Source organism: Tympanuchus pallidicinctus, unplaced genomic scaffold (assembly GCF_026119805.1).
Source record: "Tympanuchus pallidicinctus isolate F22 unplaced genomic scaffold, pur_lepc_1.0 scaffold11, whole genome shotgun sequence".
NCBI lineage: Eukaryota > Metazoa > Chordata > Aves > Galliformes > Phasianidae > Tympanuchus > Tympanuchus pallidicinctus.
The window spans coordinates 1,882,816-1,899,742 of record NW_026294627.1 but is presented as its reverse complement, the minus strand read 5'-3'; the positions used below and the strand labels follow the sequence as shown (position 1 = coordinate 1,899,742).

The 16,927-nt window shown below is 41.6% G+C and overlaps 1 protein-coding gene across 6 annotated transcripts in view; it reads left to right on the top strand.

Annotated features, from left to right (window-relative positions):
• TENM4 (teneurin transmembrane protein 4) overlaps nucleotides 1-16,927 on the top strand; it is an 810,928-nt gene that overhangs the window by 660,879 nt on the left and 133,122 nt on the right. For all 6 annotated transcript variants that reach the window (XM_052669278.1, XM_052669305.1, XM_052669320.1 and 3 more), the window contains 2 exons: nucleotides 3,608-3,802; nucleotides 8,369-8,569. In XM_052669278.1, the coding sequence (XP_052525238.1) occupies nucleotides 3,608-3,802; nucleotides 8,369-8,569 (396 nt within the window). The remainder of the gene's footprint in view (nucleotides 1-3,607; nucleotides 3,803-8,368; nucleotides 8,570-16,927) is intronic.

Below are 16,927 nucleotides of genomic sequence, written 5' to 3'. Positions count from 1 at the left end.
CACTTTCAGTAAGAACATGTTACAGAGAAATCTAAATGTCACACGTGGAAAATACCAGAATGCTGTGCTTCAGTCTTTTCAAGGTCTTTTTTTGGGGGCTGGAAGAGTTGAACAGACACAGTGCAGATTTATAATTCAGTGTATGGGGGATATTGCAAAAAGTCAATGCCCACACAAGGAGCTGTGCTAAGGCAGCAGGTCAGGCCTTCACCCCAGCCCATTGCTTTGTCTGGGAAGCAGGCTGGGCTCCTTCCCAAGAGAGAAATCTAAACTCTGCCCAACCCCGCGTCCGCTCCCACTCCCACTGAGGTCTGCTGTGCCTGTGTGAGGCTGGGAGCCACATCCCTGCAGCCCAGCCAGGAGATAAGGCTTAATGCAGCCCCGCAGGCTGGGCCCCGGCTGAACCCGGTGGAGTGTTGGAGGTCGCAGCCCAGTAAGATGGATGTGGCTGCCTGCATCCCCAAGAGCTCTGGTGTCAGACTTCTTGCTGACTCAGGTTGGGCTTGGTTTGCATTTCCGAGCTCCTTTGTAAGTCCATGCATCTGGAGACAAAAGGAGTTTTGCCATCTCTCACGCCTCCTGACTTCAGCTAGGGGCAGAAGTTCGGGGTTTGTTCCCTGAAGGCTCCCTGCAGAGTCAGGGCAGGATGAAAAGCTCCTTCATTGTCAGGCAGAATATGTGAATGTTTAGTCAGAATCAGGGGAGCTTTCCTCCTTTCCAGGACTCCAAGTGGCCACATGAGCATCTCCCATTTCACATGGTTGCTTACTCTGGCTGATATGAACACGCCTGATTGAGCTGGGCTCCTATCACAGGTTACCTTTATGTCTACCTTTATGAAGACAGACAAATACTTGGAGAGTCAAAATGGAATTTGCATGTGCATTCCCACCCTCAAGGCTTTTTCAATGAGAGCTTGCCATGAACTTAATATACGAGGCTCCCAACATTGGATAACTTTTGGTTTTCAAGGGAATAGAAAATGCTTCTTTTGACCTAAACATCCCTTCAAGGACAGCAACTGCAGCATATGCAAGACTGCTACAGGATTTGTCTGCAGCTGTGTGTCAGTTTCTGGATAGAACAATAATTCTTAAGTTCTCTGCCCAAGCCAGGATTTCTAGGTCACAGATTTCTTGGTCTCCTTTGTTCCCATTCAACCTTGCAATTCACCTCCCAAATCAGTGTGAAACTTTGAAACAGAAATATGTATAATTACATTATTAACCAATTACGTAATTGGAAAACAACTGTATCTTTAACTAATTATTTTAAACAACATAAATGAGAGCAAATCACCAGTGATGTTTTCATGGGCCTTTTGAAGGCCTCCTTGAACATAAAGAAGGTGTTTTTAACGCTGTCTGCAAAGTAAAACAAATAAATGAATAATCTTGCTCTGTGATGCTGAAGTGGTGTGCATTTGGGCTGTTGCTTCCACACTAGAGAATTACTGTGATTTGGCATCTTAGAAATTTGTTGGAATGGAATCAGAGCTATCAATTTAATTATATATTTTTATGCGTGGAAAAGAATTATGCAAGTAGCAGTGGAAAGAAATCCAGAAACCTTCTTTGTCTTTATTCATTATGGCATGCTACAAAGGAGCTCTTGTTCTTCCCATTGCCTTAACATTGGCACAGCACTTTCCAGCTTATGCTGAAGGTATTCTCCAGTCTCATTAAAGATGGCCAGCAATTTATTTGATCTGGTACTGAGTGATCAGCTGTATGTGAGTCCTTTTCACGGGTTAAAGGCAATTATATTCTTTCTTCTCGTGGCAAAGAGCTGCTAAAGATCCTCCTCCAGTGCCTTGAAAGAGCAGGCTCCATTACTGAGCATTTGAAATTTGAGATAGGAGGGGGAAAAAATTCCATCAGCCTAGCTGAAAAGTGAAATTACTGAGTGAGTTTGCTGTGAAGCATATCTATAACACAGTGTATCTTAAACAACTTATTTCTTATACTGTATATTATATTGCCTTGTATTCTCCTTGCAAGTGATGCACACCACTGCAGTGTGCTTGCTTTAAACTGAACAGAGCGCTCCTTGGTAATAACAGTTGTCAAATTCCTTTCTCTTCTACATTTCTTTTGTTATAATTCTCTGCGTTTCAAACCAGTTTAACAGTCAGAGCTGATAATGCTTTGTATTGTACAGAGTGCACTGTAATTCTGTAAGACTCAGACTTGTCTATAATGATAAATGAAAACAACATGGATGGGCATTACACAGCTGCTATGTGAAGAGGTAGTAAGGGAAGAGAGGAGTGTTTCCCTTAACTATGGTCACAGCTCTTTCTGCACATACTCAGAGCCAGGAGCAAAGCAAAAGTAGCATGTTGAATTCATCACATGCCCAACAAAGAGGAATTAAGCTGTAGATGGGACTATTCCTCTCACATTCATCCTGCATAAAAATGTTCATTGATTGCTTTCGTGAGGGGCAGATGAGAAGCCCTGCTGCTCTCACAAGAGGATGATGTGCAACAGTGAAGGAGAGAAATCTGAATTGAGTATGTCCTTTCAGGTGAGTTTCACTGAAAGCAATTGTTGAGAACAGAATTACAAGAGACAGTGGACAGGAAGGTGTTGCTTCTGAGGGCTTCCATGGACAAATCAGAACAGAGGACAAGACAAGGCAAAGGTGGCAACTGCAGAGAAAGGAAAAGGGAGCAAAGATCTTCAGAGAGGAGCCGAAGGAAGCCTGGAGAATAGCAGTTACCAAAGCAGAGGCTGTGGAGGCTGGGGTTGGTCCCTGATGCCTTCTTTCACGGGGAGCCAGCTCTAAATCTTGCAGTTCATCCCACCCTCTTCTGCCTGACTTTTTTCAAAGTTAACTCAGGTTATGCAGTTAAAATTCTGGAATCCACCATGCCACAGCTTGAGCTTGTTGTCTTCCTTTTCTCCCCATGAGCATCACTGGCTGGAGCCCAGGAGGTTCCCTCTCAATATCAGAGTTTATATTTAAAAACTTTTGTTACAGAAAGCTTGGAAAGCCAAGAGGCATTGTGTGAGATGATGAATGGAGTCCAGCAGAGGTCATAAACATGGGCTGGAGTTGCAGCTGATGGTATGACTTGAGCTAAATCGGGGAAATGGTATCAACGTGGCATTCTGGAGTCTGAGCAAAGAAAGTGAAAACTGTAAAGCTGAGAATTACAACAGCAGAGCAGGGGGGTGATTGGTGTACAGCTAAGATCTGCAGCAGAGGCTGTGTCGAGGCAAATATGAAGGCTGGCAGCAAGTCAGGAACAGCGATAAGCAATTTAAGGTCAGTGGTGCTGCCAAAGGAGACACCAGTGCATAGGGAAGTCAGAATGCAAGAAAGGTCTGAGGTTAGTTAGTGAAACAAGTATTGTAGACACAAAGCAAAGAGGTGCTCTAACTCAAGAGCACTGTTTGTTTTAAACATTCATAAGAGAATGCAGTTGACAGCTGGATGTCTTCCCTGTAAAATAATTGGTTTTGGCAAAGAAAAGAACAACATACCCCACTGAAAGAGTCTGTACAAAGAATATAAATCCCATGCTGGACTCCTGTGCTCTTTTTTGAAGTGAGAATTGTGTACAGTTGTTTTTAATGTGATTTCTATCATCCTTCCCCAGCATCCTGTCCAGTGCTGTGCAGTGGGAATGGGCAGTACATGAAAGGGAGGTGCTTGTGCCACAGTGGCTGGAAAGGAGCAGAATGTGACGTCCCGACCAACCAGTGCATCGATGTCACCTGCAGTAACCATGGGACGTGCATCATGGGGACCTGCATCTGCAACCCAGGGTACAAGGGCGAGAGCTGTGAGGAAGGTATTTGCAAGATGCATTCAATTAGCCTTTGCTTCGATTGTCATTACGTAATTATATGGATGGAGGCAATTCACAATGGGTCTGGCACTTAAGCAGAACAGTAATAGGCACCTTAGGGATACAATAGATGGATGCAACATAAAAATGATATGTTGAAATAACTTGTCGTTAGATATCATATTTGTTCAATAATTCAATGAAAAGCCATCAAAAGCTTCAGACAGACAAATCTAGTTGAAAGACCAGAACACCTAATCATACGTTCAAATGTTCTTATTAAAGCATCATTTCCATTTACACATCTGAACATGTAATTACTTTTACAGTGCTTTCTTCTCTGTTGTGCTATGCCAAGTGATTTCAGTTGCTTGCATGTACAAAATGGTGGCATATGAAAGTATTCGGTTCTTTAAAAGCTTAAAAATACTCAGTACTCGAATTAAATTCTGCTTCAAAATCAGATATGATTTTAATAGCTCTTTCATAGCTTTATGTACATATTTTTTTTCTTACATTAACCTCCAAACATTTTTCATTTACATTTAGATTTGTGACTCAGAAATGCAATGCCTTTTAGCTCTTATCTTTCATCTGTTTGAGCACGAATAGGAATTTGAGCAACCTGCCACCATAAACCTTTATCTTCCCCAGTCTGTGACTTGCTTCTTATTGCTAACTGAAAAAGTGGACAGTTTTGTAAGTGTACAAAGCATTTGGACAGTTACAAGAATGCATGCGAAGGTGTCTGATTTACAGAATACTCTTCGGTGCTTTAGAAAAATGTTCTCAGAATTCTATACAGAGGACCTGAAAGGTAATTATGTTTAAATTATGCTTCTATAAATGCAGCTAGAAGGCTTCTGCGTCGCCTGCTAGAGTTGAGACATCAGCTTGATACATGTGTAAGAATCATTAGATCTTGAATTAATTTATAGTTGTCCCCATGCATGTAAGATAAAGATTTCTCTGAAATGGCTTTTATTTTACAGACAATGGAAATAGGCTGAGCTGGATTCAGACATTGGAATGGCATCTAATTCTTTTGATGCATTTTGTGTGTTGGAGTGGGATGTTTTTGATGTACCATGGCTTCTGTGTTAGAAATACACACATAGTGTTAGAAATGAAGACAGTATCAGCTCAGTAACTGTAAGCCACCTCCTGAGAAAGCTGCACTGTGGATTAAGAAGGCACAAATCAGTGAAGTCATGGGGCATGCAAACCCTGAAGATGGTGTCTACTGAAGTGCCTTTAAAACATCTCCACAGATCTCATTATTTACAAGATCATATCTTTACTGAATAGACAGAAATGAACAGCTACTCATTTTGCCTTCAGCAAGTCATGTTGCATGTGTGTAAATCACACAGTAAGGTTTGTCCTTTTTTTAACAGGAGCCTCTTTTCCCTGGTCGTGTTCAAGCAGAAAAGTCAGATAGTGCTCCGCTGTTCCATGCTGTCACTGTAGTAGGTGACAGCATCAGTCCCACTAGGTAACAACCTGAAAAAGAGCATAGGAAACATGATTTTCCTTGTGAGCTGTTTGGGATTTCTCTAACTTTGCATTTGTTTCTCATATTCCAGGTCTAAGTGATATTGTGTAGTGAGGAGGGGTGGTAACTCAGTAATACACCATGCAGAACTCTTCACAGCATACATACATTTATATATACAAATTTATATTTATTTAAATCTATCCAAAAGTTGATTTATTCCATTTTTTAAATTGTTTTTACTTTTTAATTTCTCTTCTAAAAGCCACCATCTGGCATCGATTGCGTTGCAGCTTCACTCCTTACTCAGTATTTAGAATGGGTTTTCATTCCAGCATTTCTTCTTTCTTTTCTTTTCCCCCCACAGAAGTTCAGCAGTGTTTATAAAACACCGGCCAACAATCTTACAGGAGTTTTTCTTTTCTCCTTCTCCAGTTTATTGGCCAATATTTTATAAGGCATGGGCTAAGCCAGCAAGATGTTAAGGGAGGGGAGCAAATTTAATCAGTGAAAAATGAGAAGTTACTCTTTGGGTACTGCAAAAAAAAACCCTAATAACTCGTGTGACCAATGAAGCATGAAGCATATTGGGGAAAAGTGTAGAAGAGACTCTAGCCTTGCCTGCTGCATGATTTATCTTCTTGGCAAAGGTTCTGCACAAGGTTGAACTATAAATGGGGCATTTTCTAACCAGAAATGAGACCATTTGGGACATTTTCCAAGCAGCAACACAGATATATGTAAAACTTTTGTTTTTTAAAGTATAGGAGATTTTGTCAGCTCTGCCCTCCTGCCCTCATCTCCGCTTCTCTCAGGGGCTTCTCTCCTGAGCAGCTAAATTTGTCAAGCAGAACTCCCTAAAAATATAACATTGTACTCCAAAGCCACTAAGCAATTGATGAAGAAGAAAGCAGAAGCCCCTAATCCTGTCCCAGGGCCCTTGTGCTAGTGCAGAAAGCCTAAAGAGATACAGCTAGTGAGACTGAGATTAAAGTAGCCATTGTGTGTGACATTTTCTGAAAGGGCTCATTTCAACATGAAAAATGGCCTTGGGATTATGATAAATGGGGGTTCTGACATGCACATTCCCCTCCTATAATCGGCTGTGCTGGAGCCGGGCTGGTGGATTGTCTGACTCCCGTGATGGAGCCCTCTGTAAAACTCACCTTTTTCCCAATTGACCTTCCGAGGGGATGATGAATTGCCTGGAGGTAGCCTCTTGTCAGTTAGCCTGTGATCTTTGTTCCCTATGTTCAAACCATCTGCTGAGAGCCTACGAGGCTGCTAGTTCCTTTCTTAGTCCTTATCCTGCTTATTACTGCTGAGAAAGAACGGGGCCAGGGCTCCAAGGGTCTCATGCTAAAATTGGCACCTAGCTCCCAGCTCGCTAGCACTGAAGGAGATTTATAGACTCATCCTTTCCAGCCTCTTACCGTTTTCAAGAATTGTTCCAGCTATGATCAGGGCTCCAGGAATCAAAGGGAACTCAAAATGCTCTCGCATGCCTTGGGATAGTAATTGCTGAGCCATTACTTGTCAGAGCAAGGAGGTTTTGCGAATCCAGAGAATTATCAGAGCAGCTGTTGTGTTTCTTTTTAAGGTTTCTGGATCTTAAGCAGGTCACTAGGATTCTTATTAGCTCTTGCAGGAAAAATAGAAGCTGTAAACCTGCTGTATGTGCAGAGGCTGGGTTCTGCTCTTCTGCATTTGAGCCAGCAGCTTTCCTCCTGCTCCAAGCCAGACTGACACTTGTCACCGATCCCCAGGGTACTGCCAATGATGGCAAGAATTGCTCTAGGTTGTCCTACATGCTTTTATATATAAACAGGTGATCAACTCCTCCAGTTCTTTTTTAGGAGGGTGTCTGATGTGTTGCATGTTTTGCTCTTGCTGGTGAAATTGTTCCGTGGGTAGAGGAGCTGACAGTTGCCTACAAAGCACATAACTCAGGACATAAGGACCATGCTGCTGTACCTTGTACCCAACTGAATTCTCTCCAATCTCCTTTGGGAGGAATCTTCCTTCAGGAGGAAGTTTTTCACAAAGGGTGGTGAGGCACTGGAACAGGTTGCCCAAGGAGGCTGTGGATGCCCCATCCCTGGAGGCATTCAAGGCCAGGCTGGATGTGGCTCTGGGCAGCCTGGTCTGGTGGTTGGTGACCCTGCACGTAGCAGGGGGTTGAAGCTCGATGATCACTGTGATCCTTTTCAAGCCAGGCCATTCAATGATTCTATGACTCTGTGATTCTGTGATTCTATGATTCCTTTTTAAAACACCTCTTCTTTAAAAACAGAAGCCATTAAAAAATGCACTCACTGAGCAAAAACAGAAATAGAAGAATACCAATGCACAATAGAAAATATTTTTATTTTATTTCTTACTCCAAAAAAAGAGAGGATATGTTTAACCTTAAATGAATGTAACTGTCTATAAAACCTGCATAGATCTCAGCATATTCTTCAATTTAAGCATATGTTTTGCTGAATCAGGGCATAAACTTCTGCTGAGTCCTTCTGTAAAATTCACTCAAAAAAATAGAGCTCAGCTTTGAATTCATTAGTAAGTGTAATTTAACATACTCTAATAGAGTAAGTGGAGATGCAATATGTGTATAAGAGTATTATTCTAATCTTAATTGATATTAGCCTGTTCTTACTTGGAAGGTCATTTATTACTGTCGACCTGAATGAAAGAATGCATTTCATCGTATATTTTTGTCTGTTTTTCATGTGTTTTAGAATCATAGAATCATCGTTTGAGTTGGAAGGAACTCTTAAAGGCCATCTGAGCTAAATCCCCTGCAATGAACAGGGGCACCCATAGCTCCACCAGGTGCTCAGAGCCCCAACCAGCCTGGCCTTGAACATTTACAGAGATGGGGCATTTAGGTCTTCTTCCAGTTTGGGGATAGTATCTCCTTGAAGCATCTGTTTTGTGCACAGCGTGGCTTTGCTTTCTGCTTGGAGCCTTGAGATAACTGTAGAAACAAGCTTCTGTAGATTGCAAGCAGGTCGTTTCTTTTTCTGGAATTTACTCCTTTTGTCTGCTTTCCTTTTTTTTTTTCTTGCCCATAGTGGATTGCATGGATCCTACCTGCTCGGGACGAGGAGTGTGCGTGCGTGGAGAGTGCCACTGTTCTGTTGGCTGGGGAGGAACCAACTGTGAGACCCCAAGAGCCACGTGTCTGGACCAGTGCTCTGGTCATGGGACCTTCCTCCCCGATACCGGCCTCTGCAGCTGTGATCCTAACTGGACTGGCCACGACTGCTCCATCGGTAACGTCAGCGATGACTGGGGTTGTTTTGGGGGTTATTTAAACTTTGTACAATACTCAGACTCGGGCCTGCAGAAATAACGCTACAGACGCGTTCCTGTGAAGCTCATGTAGGGCACGCCTGGAGGCAGAAATGCCGTAGCTCAACTACATAAATAATTCTGCTTCTATAGCTGAGCACAGAGCAATATAATAAATAACCCCATTAAAGCCACGTAGGCTTGCTATAGTATGTTATACTGCTATGCATGTAATTGATGGTCTGCATATGACTGCTTGTTCTGGTGTTGGTTTTTGATGAATCCTCAGAGTCAACAAAGGTTCTGTTTTGATTTTTAGGAGATAGCTAAATATTCTTTAGGTTGCTGTAAACAACAAGAAACCAGATCTTTAGATCTCTTTTCCCCTCAAGGTTTAAGTGCTGTGATTTTCTAAACTCAACTGGAGCAGGATGAGTGTCCCATGAGGTTTGTATTAAAACATTGTAAGCACTGTCCCTTATCGAGTGAATGAGAAGTTAACTGAGTAGAAGGATTGGACACCACAAGCACCAAGAAAGCAGATTTTTATAGGTGTAAAGGTCACAAATTGTGAAATTCCTTAATTCCTAAATGACTGTTCCTAAATGAATTGTCTAAATGGGCATCATGCTCAAAATCTGCATCTGGTATCTGAAGTGGAGGCTAAGGAAAAAGTGTTCAAGAGCTTTTCTTTTTTACTTCCAAATGCAGCTAGCTTTTAGATGCCGTACTGAAGAATGCTATAATACATTAAATAATCAGAGCCTATGGGGCATTAATCTTTTGGCTTGTGAATACTGTGCTCACAAATAAAAGACTGCAGCAATATCAGCTTCTTTACCTTAAATAGATGGGGTGGAACTAGGCCAAAAATCCAGGGCAGCTCTGGCTAGGCAGTGAAATGGAATGAATTTTCACACACACAAAAAAAAAAACTATTAGGAGACTGAGTGTAGTAGAAAAATTGCACAAACAACATTTTCACTGAGGAATTACTGTAATGTGTATAAGAAACCAGGTTAATTGCTTGCAAGTATTGTAAGAAAGTGACTTCCAAGGATAGGGCAAACTGAATAAGCTCTTGAAAAGGATGTGAAAAAAAAGCTTCTGTACAATAATCATTCAGGTCATGTTAGGAAGCTTGTCATGTGGTAAAACTGACTGAGCTGAGGAATACAGCAAAAAGAAGTCCTCCTTGACTGGGGCTAAAACTATACAGATCAAAACTTCCACAAATACAGAGGGGGAAGCTGTTGTGCATTGATGAGAGGATACATTTGGTGTCAGACTTTTCCCACAGTAATGTCTTCAGTTCCATACTCTGTGAAGTGCATTTATAAGACCACAGGAAGGGAGAAGGAAGCAGTTGTATTTCTAGTGATTTCATAGTGTGGTTCATAATTGAGTCATTATTCTGAGTTTATATGGAGGTTTAGGGGTTACAGGGATGGATTTAGAAAAATGTTCATTTCTACACGCAAATAGAACTTGCTTTCCCATTGTTAACCTGCAGGGTCGTGTTCAGATGATTTATAAGCTTTCTTTATACTACTTTTATAAATCCATCTAGTGCAAACTTTCTTTGGCAGTGTGAGGTTATTTGAGACAAACTTGAGCATCATTCCAAGACCTTTTTCCTCACCAAGCTGCTTGTAACATTCAGGTTATTGTGCCTCACAGCTAAAATAACAGCTAAGGTGATTTGTAAACTTCCATTTCTAACCCAGACCTTTCTACTGAATTGATGACTTGATTTGAAAGACAGATTTACTCACAGGACGTGTAGTACCCTTCTTGCATGATTAAAACAGAGTGAGCAAGTGTGTTAGTACACGTAGAACCGGTGCCCAGAGTGGGCAGTAGGGGGTCCTCGAAAGAGACTAAGAGAGACAGACTTTATTGTTCTGTAAAATAGGTACAAATCGTGGAAAAATTATTAAGTGAAATACTTAAGTACTTGCATAAATCAGCCCCAGCTCGGCAAAGCAGTTAGAACTGTGTTTACTGCCAGTGAAATCCATAGGACTGTGCCTACAGTGGGTTTTCCAGCTCATAACACCTTCAAGTCAAGGCTATTAGCTATCTGAAAGGTACGCTGTGTTCATTTAGGAGGTATCAGCCAGTATGGAAGGAGATTGGAGAAAGTCTTTGGATCACAGACTCGTAGAACATTTTGGGTTGGAAGCAACCTTAAAGATCATTCAGTTCCAACCCCTAGTTGTCAGAAACACCATGTCACTGTCATACATAGAAAGTAAGACTAGGCTATCTCTGAACCTTAGACTCCATGTTTCCATTAAGTAGATGAGTTTCACCTGCCTTTAGAAGCAACCTTAGAGAAATACAGCTTGCTGCATGAAACCCTTTATTTTTTTCACATAATAGTAATACTAGATTCTTCTTTTTCCTGCCTGTGTATCTTTTTTCATTCCACCTTGCCTTTCTCATCATAGACAAGCTGTGCAGCTCAATTTCTCGCGTGTTCTGCTCTACAATGTATTGCAGAAGTAATCAGGTGCCTTTTTAAATTATTTTTTTAGCATTATGTGTGTGCCCACTGCCAGTACATCCATAGCACCACAGAATTTTCAGTCTAGAAAAATGCTTCCTGAGCATGCTTCCCTTTCTCATGCAAGGCATAGAGTCCTCTTCCCCTCTATATGCTGTTCTTTGGTAGATTGCCTAGTATAAAGTCCTTTAGTGAAAGGTAGAGACATAAGTCCAATGAGAACCTGTATGCAGACGAAATGGGCATTTTGAGTTCTCTCTAGAGAGAATGAAATCTCTTACCTTTTGCACCCTTGTGCTGATGTACAAGCAAATACAAAAAGGTCCTTTATAATCCAGTTCAGCTAAAAAGTCAGGGGCAATGCTTAGCACAAGAAGGCTAATTGGGAAACCACTCATCTTAACCCCTTTTCTCCAGAGCCTGCCATTACAGATCCTCTGTATCTTCAGCTTTTGTCATGCTATCTCCCTTCACCTCTTAAGGAGCCCTAGCAAAGGACTTTTTCCCCAAGCATGGCAGCTAATAAAGCCATTATAAGGCAGCTCTTTTAACATCATACTGTCTGGGAATGGCAAGAAGAGGGAAATGCCCCCGTGCTGAAACATGAAACAGAACTTAATATGTAATGGAGTCTCAAGCTTGACCTATTTAAGCTGGACCAAATATTTGTGGCTAATCAAGAGGCAGCAAAACACATTAAAGCAAGACATTCTTGCTGCAGGTGAGTCATGTTGACTTTGACTGTGTTTGGGGAATGCTGCTTCCCACAGGGATCTCAGTGACGCATCAATACAATCCCAGGCCCATCAAAACAGTATTATGTTTGGATCCACAATCATACTTACAGGAATTATGTTATCTGATGTTGTCCTTTGCTTTTCTCAAATTTAAAGCAGATTATTTGGCAGTTGACATTTGGCATGCAAGATACTTGCTAGAATCATCTGAAAATTGATTATACAAAGCATATTACAACTCTGTAATAAGTATACTGGTTATTTTTTTCTGGACAGTTGATAATGATTGTACATTGACTTGCGTACAGACAAGGATTCCTTCTCAGTCACTCATTCACTTTTTACACAGCTGAGATTCCTTAAAGAGCAATAATAGGAATATTTCTTGGTCCTGAATTGTCAGGATAGATACAAAATCATAGGCTGTACGTTTAATGATGAGAGTTGGCAATGGAAACTGGGATTTTAGTGGGACTCAAGAAAAAAAAAAGAGAAAGAAATTACAGACTGATAAGTCTAAGAGAGCGTTCCTGCACAAAGATTGAGTTCACATGCTTGTATCTCATGAAATTAAGTAATTTGATCCCATCCAGCACTTCTCTCACCAGTTCTGCTGCTGCTAGCAGTGTTTCTGAGTACATGTCATTTGAGTTTATGACTGCCCTTGTTCTCCTCTGTGACTTTTAGGAAATACTACTGTCCATCGATTTGCTGCCAGACTTCAGGAGGTTTACACTCACAAAGATATTTACACATTTACAATTTACTGTAAGAAATGCTGATTCTCTAACTGTGATGCAGTGTTGCAGAGAACTTTTTCTCAGCTTCTGAGTTACTCCAGTGTCTAGAGACATATCTTCAATTTCCTGGGAGAGAATCCCAGTGACCAGGTCACAGAATCACAGAATCACAAGGTTGGAAACGACCTGCAAGATCATCTAGTCCAACCACCCTCCCATTCCTATTAGTACCACAAGCTACTAAACCAAAGGAGGGCAGGTCAATGCAGATGCTATTGGCAGTCATCATCTCAAAGCAAAGAATGAACAGGTAGGAGCAATCCAAAGGGATGACAGAGATTTCACAGCCTGACTCTTAGTGTTCATCGATCATTTTTCCAAAGCACTGAGTGCCGAAGCACAGTTTGAGAGGGAGACAGATCTTCTCACCATCCATCCCCTTAGCATTTCTTAGTGGTCTGACCACCATGCCTGGAACAGAAAATCTGGAGATCAGGGCGAAAGGGTCTCAACCCCAGCTCCCTGCTCATCTGAGTTTGTTTTCTAGGTCTTCAGCACTCAGTTAGGATTTATACATTTCACTTCTAGAGATGACTGCCAACATTTTAGGCACTTATCCTAGCCACACTTACTGTGGCTGGAAATGTTGTAAATGTCCTTGATGTTTTTTGATCAAGTTCAGTTTCATGCCATCCCCTGCTGCCTTAAAACTTCCTTTAGCATTACCAATTTAGCAGAACAGTTGTCCTAGAGAAGAGAAACATATGCAGAAGACTGTTCCAGTTGTAGTTAAGTGAAAATCCTTGAAAGAAAGCTTAATTGAGTCCTCATTGATTTAGCTGCCTCCATATCTGGGTAATTCATGTTCCTTTGGAGCTGTCTGGTTTTCAGTTTTTGAGAGCTCCTCAGTTCTGCCAAATAACTGCAGAAGTCACAGCAGGCATCATGATCACAGATTCCTCAGGAGAGAGGCAATTACAGAGCTGTGGCATTTAACATTAAAAAAAAAAAAGAAAGAAAAAAAGAAAATTGCTTCTTTAGCCTATGCGACCTGTTAAAAAACAGTAATGATCGCATCTGCAACATAATGATCAAACTATTTGGATGTTCACAGCCAGAGGGTTGGTGACAATGACTCTATGTCCAGGTGGAGGCTGGTCATACATGGTGCCCCCCAGGTCCATCTTGGGACCAATGCTCTTTAACATCTTTATCATTGACAAAGATAGTGCCTGGATGCCTACCTGTGCGACCTGCTGTAGGGAACCTGCTTTGGCAGGGGGGTTGGACTTGATGATCTCTGGAGGTCCCTTCCAACCCCTACAATTCTGTGATTCTGTGATTCTGTGATAGTGGCATTGATTGTACCCTTGGCATGTTTGCTGATAACACTAAACTGAGTGGTGCAGTTGACACAATACAGGGGAGGGATACCATTCAGAGAGAGGTGGATGTGCTGGAAAAGTGAGCACACAAGAATGTAATGAGGTTTAACAAGGCCAAGTGCAAGGTACTGCTTCTTGGATTGAGACGTTCCCAGGTATGAGTACAGACTGGGAGAAAAACTCATTGAGAGCAGCCCTGCTGAGAAAGGCTTGAGAATTCTGGCGAACGAAGAGCTGGACATGAGCTGGACAGCAGAGTGTGCTTGCAGCCTGGAGTGGCCAGCACTATTCTGGACTGTATCTACAAAGAGGTGGCAGAGGACAAGAGAATTGAGCATGTTCAGCTTGGAGAGGAGAAGGCTCTAGGGAGATTTTGTTGTGAACTTCCAGTAATAAAGGATACTTTAAAGCAGGAGGGATACTGACTTTTTCTGTGGTATGATAGTGACAGGATAAGGAGGAATGGATTTAAACTAAAACAGGGGAGATTTAGGTTAGATGTCAAGAAGAAATTCTTTACTTGGAGGTGACGAGACTCTGGCACATCTGCTCAGAGAGCCTGTGGTTGCCCTATCCCTGGAGGCATTCAAAGCCAGGTTGGATGAAGCCCTGGGCAGACTGATTTAGTGGTTGGCAACCCAACCCACAGTAAGGGGTTGGAACTGAATGCTCTTTAAGGTTGCCTCCAACCTGGGTCATCTGTGATTCTGTGATTCAATGGTTTGCAGATATGCATAGATAAACCCAGCCTCTTTGCAGTGGGGAAGCAGTGCGGGTCTCCATTGGGCAGGCAGAAGACCAGTTATTTATCCACCAGTTGAAAAGCAGTCCTCCATGGCTGTACTGCTTTTCACAGTCTGGAAAGTTGGATCAAAAGTGAAAATAGCATGGTGCACGTACCCATCTTTCTCTTTGTAGGGAAAAAGCTTTAAATTCACTGCACAGCACATTGAAGTCAATGGAAAAGCTGCTGCTTGTAGGAGTATGGGTCAATTCATGCCCCTTTACAAGTGATATTTAGATTTAAGATTTTGTATCAGCTAATGGTAGTGGCTGGATTTTTTAGTACTAGTTTTGTTGTAAGAATTAACAGTGGAGAAAATATTCTGGAAAGCACCCAATAGACTACCATAAAGTTGTGCAGTTCATTGAATTAAGTGTATTTTCTATATTCTAGTAAGTAGATAAGGAGACCAAAAGGAATGGACTTTTAAAGAGGAAAGCCAGAGCAAATGCATCTTTGTTTCCCAGTGCCTTTTCCCATCTGAAATTGTGCAGATTATTGCATGCCTGTGCACACATACACACAGAAAAATAGTTCTCATATATCTTACCAGACAGCATCATATCCCATTGGTCAAACAGCAAGAGGGTTAACACAATATGTGTGATAAAAATTGATTTCCTTGGGCTTATTGGTGTCAACCTTACAAAACAAAGTCTCATGTTAAATTCATGTCATGCCCATGGCCATCAAGATAAAAAATCCATCCTCAAAAAATGTTCACATAATTCCCCCTCTAGAACATCATTTTCTTCATTTAGGGGTAAGGATGTCTCTGTAAAAGCTGGATGTTACATCAGCTGTCACATGGAATAGGTCTGTTCCTCTCTGAATGAGGGTTGCTCCCCATTAATGCCTGGGGAGTCACTGGTATGTCTTTTTCTTAGGTTTAGAATACATACAAGGGAGAACAAGAGAACTAAACTTCAGAATATGCCATATGAAACTGATGAACATCCATGTATTTTAGATCTTAATGACTTAAGGGAAAGATGAGCAACAATCTGTATGCCAGTGTAAGCTCATATCTCTTGGAGTTCAGTGAGAAACATTAATCTGGGGCAACTGAAATTATGGGCTTCAAAAGTAGACTTCACTAGATAGCATCAAAATCTGATCTGGTTCAATACTCAAGTTGCAAACCTATTCCCAAAAGCCTTACTTTGTCTCTTAATAGTCATTGAAAGCCAGGAAATGTTTTGTACCAGCAGAGATTTCATCCTCAGCCTCCCAGAACCATAGCATGCTGATTTGTGAACTTGTGATCTTCCCCATTTTATTTGTGTGCTGAGAAGTTTTCTCTCTGAGGAAATAAAGTATGTGCAGCACTGAGCTCATACACAAGGCTATCAGAGGCTCTGCTTTGTGAATTGGGAAGGAATAAGTGAATTGCAAAACACAAAAGTGTTAACAAGAAACTCATCGTTGCACAACATAAAGTGTTTGATGCCATTTGGATTTTGAGTGCAGATTTTAACCTATCCATTCCCAAGGTGAACTCTCCCTTTAAAGTCTTGAAGGGTTTTTATTATTAAAAATAATAATTTAAAAAAAAAAAAAAGCCAAAACATATGAAATAAAACTATTCAGGAATACCCTTTCACTCCCTTTCCCTGTGGTGTAGAGACCCCCACGTGGTGGAGAAAAAAAAAGGTAATACTTGAGATGAGCTGCAGTTACTTTTGCTGGGAGTCCACTTCTTCAAAAAAAAGTCAGAATATCTTTGTGGTTGGTAGATGAAAAAAAAAAAAAAACAACAAAAAACCCACATGGTAAGGTGGGGGAAAAATCTCCCAGTAAAACAGAAAGTAGAATCATAGAACCATAAAATCACCGAAGTTAGAAAAGACCTTCAAGTTTGTGCACCCAACCTCCACCTACCACCACCACTTCCCACTAAGCCGTGTCCCTCAGTACAACATCTGCGTGTTTCTTGAATATCTCCAGGGATGCTGACTCCACCACCTCCCTGGGCAGCCCATTCCAGCACCTGACCACTTGTTTGGAGAAGAAAGTTTTCCTAACATCCAACTTGAATCTCCCCTGGCACAACTTGATGCCATTCCCTCTAGTCCTATCTCTAGTTACACAGGAAGAGGCCAACCCCCATCTCACCACAACCTCCGTGCAGGTAGTTAAGGTCTCCCCTGAGTCTCCTCTTCTCCAGACTAAACAATCCCTCAG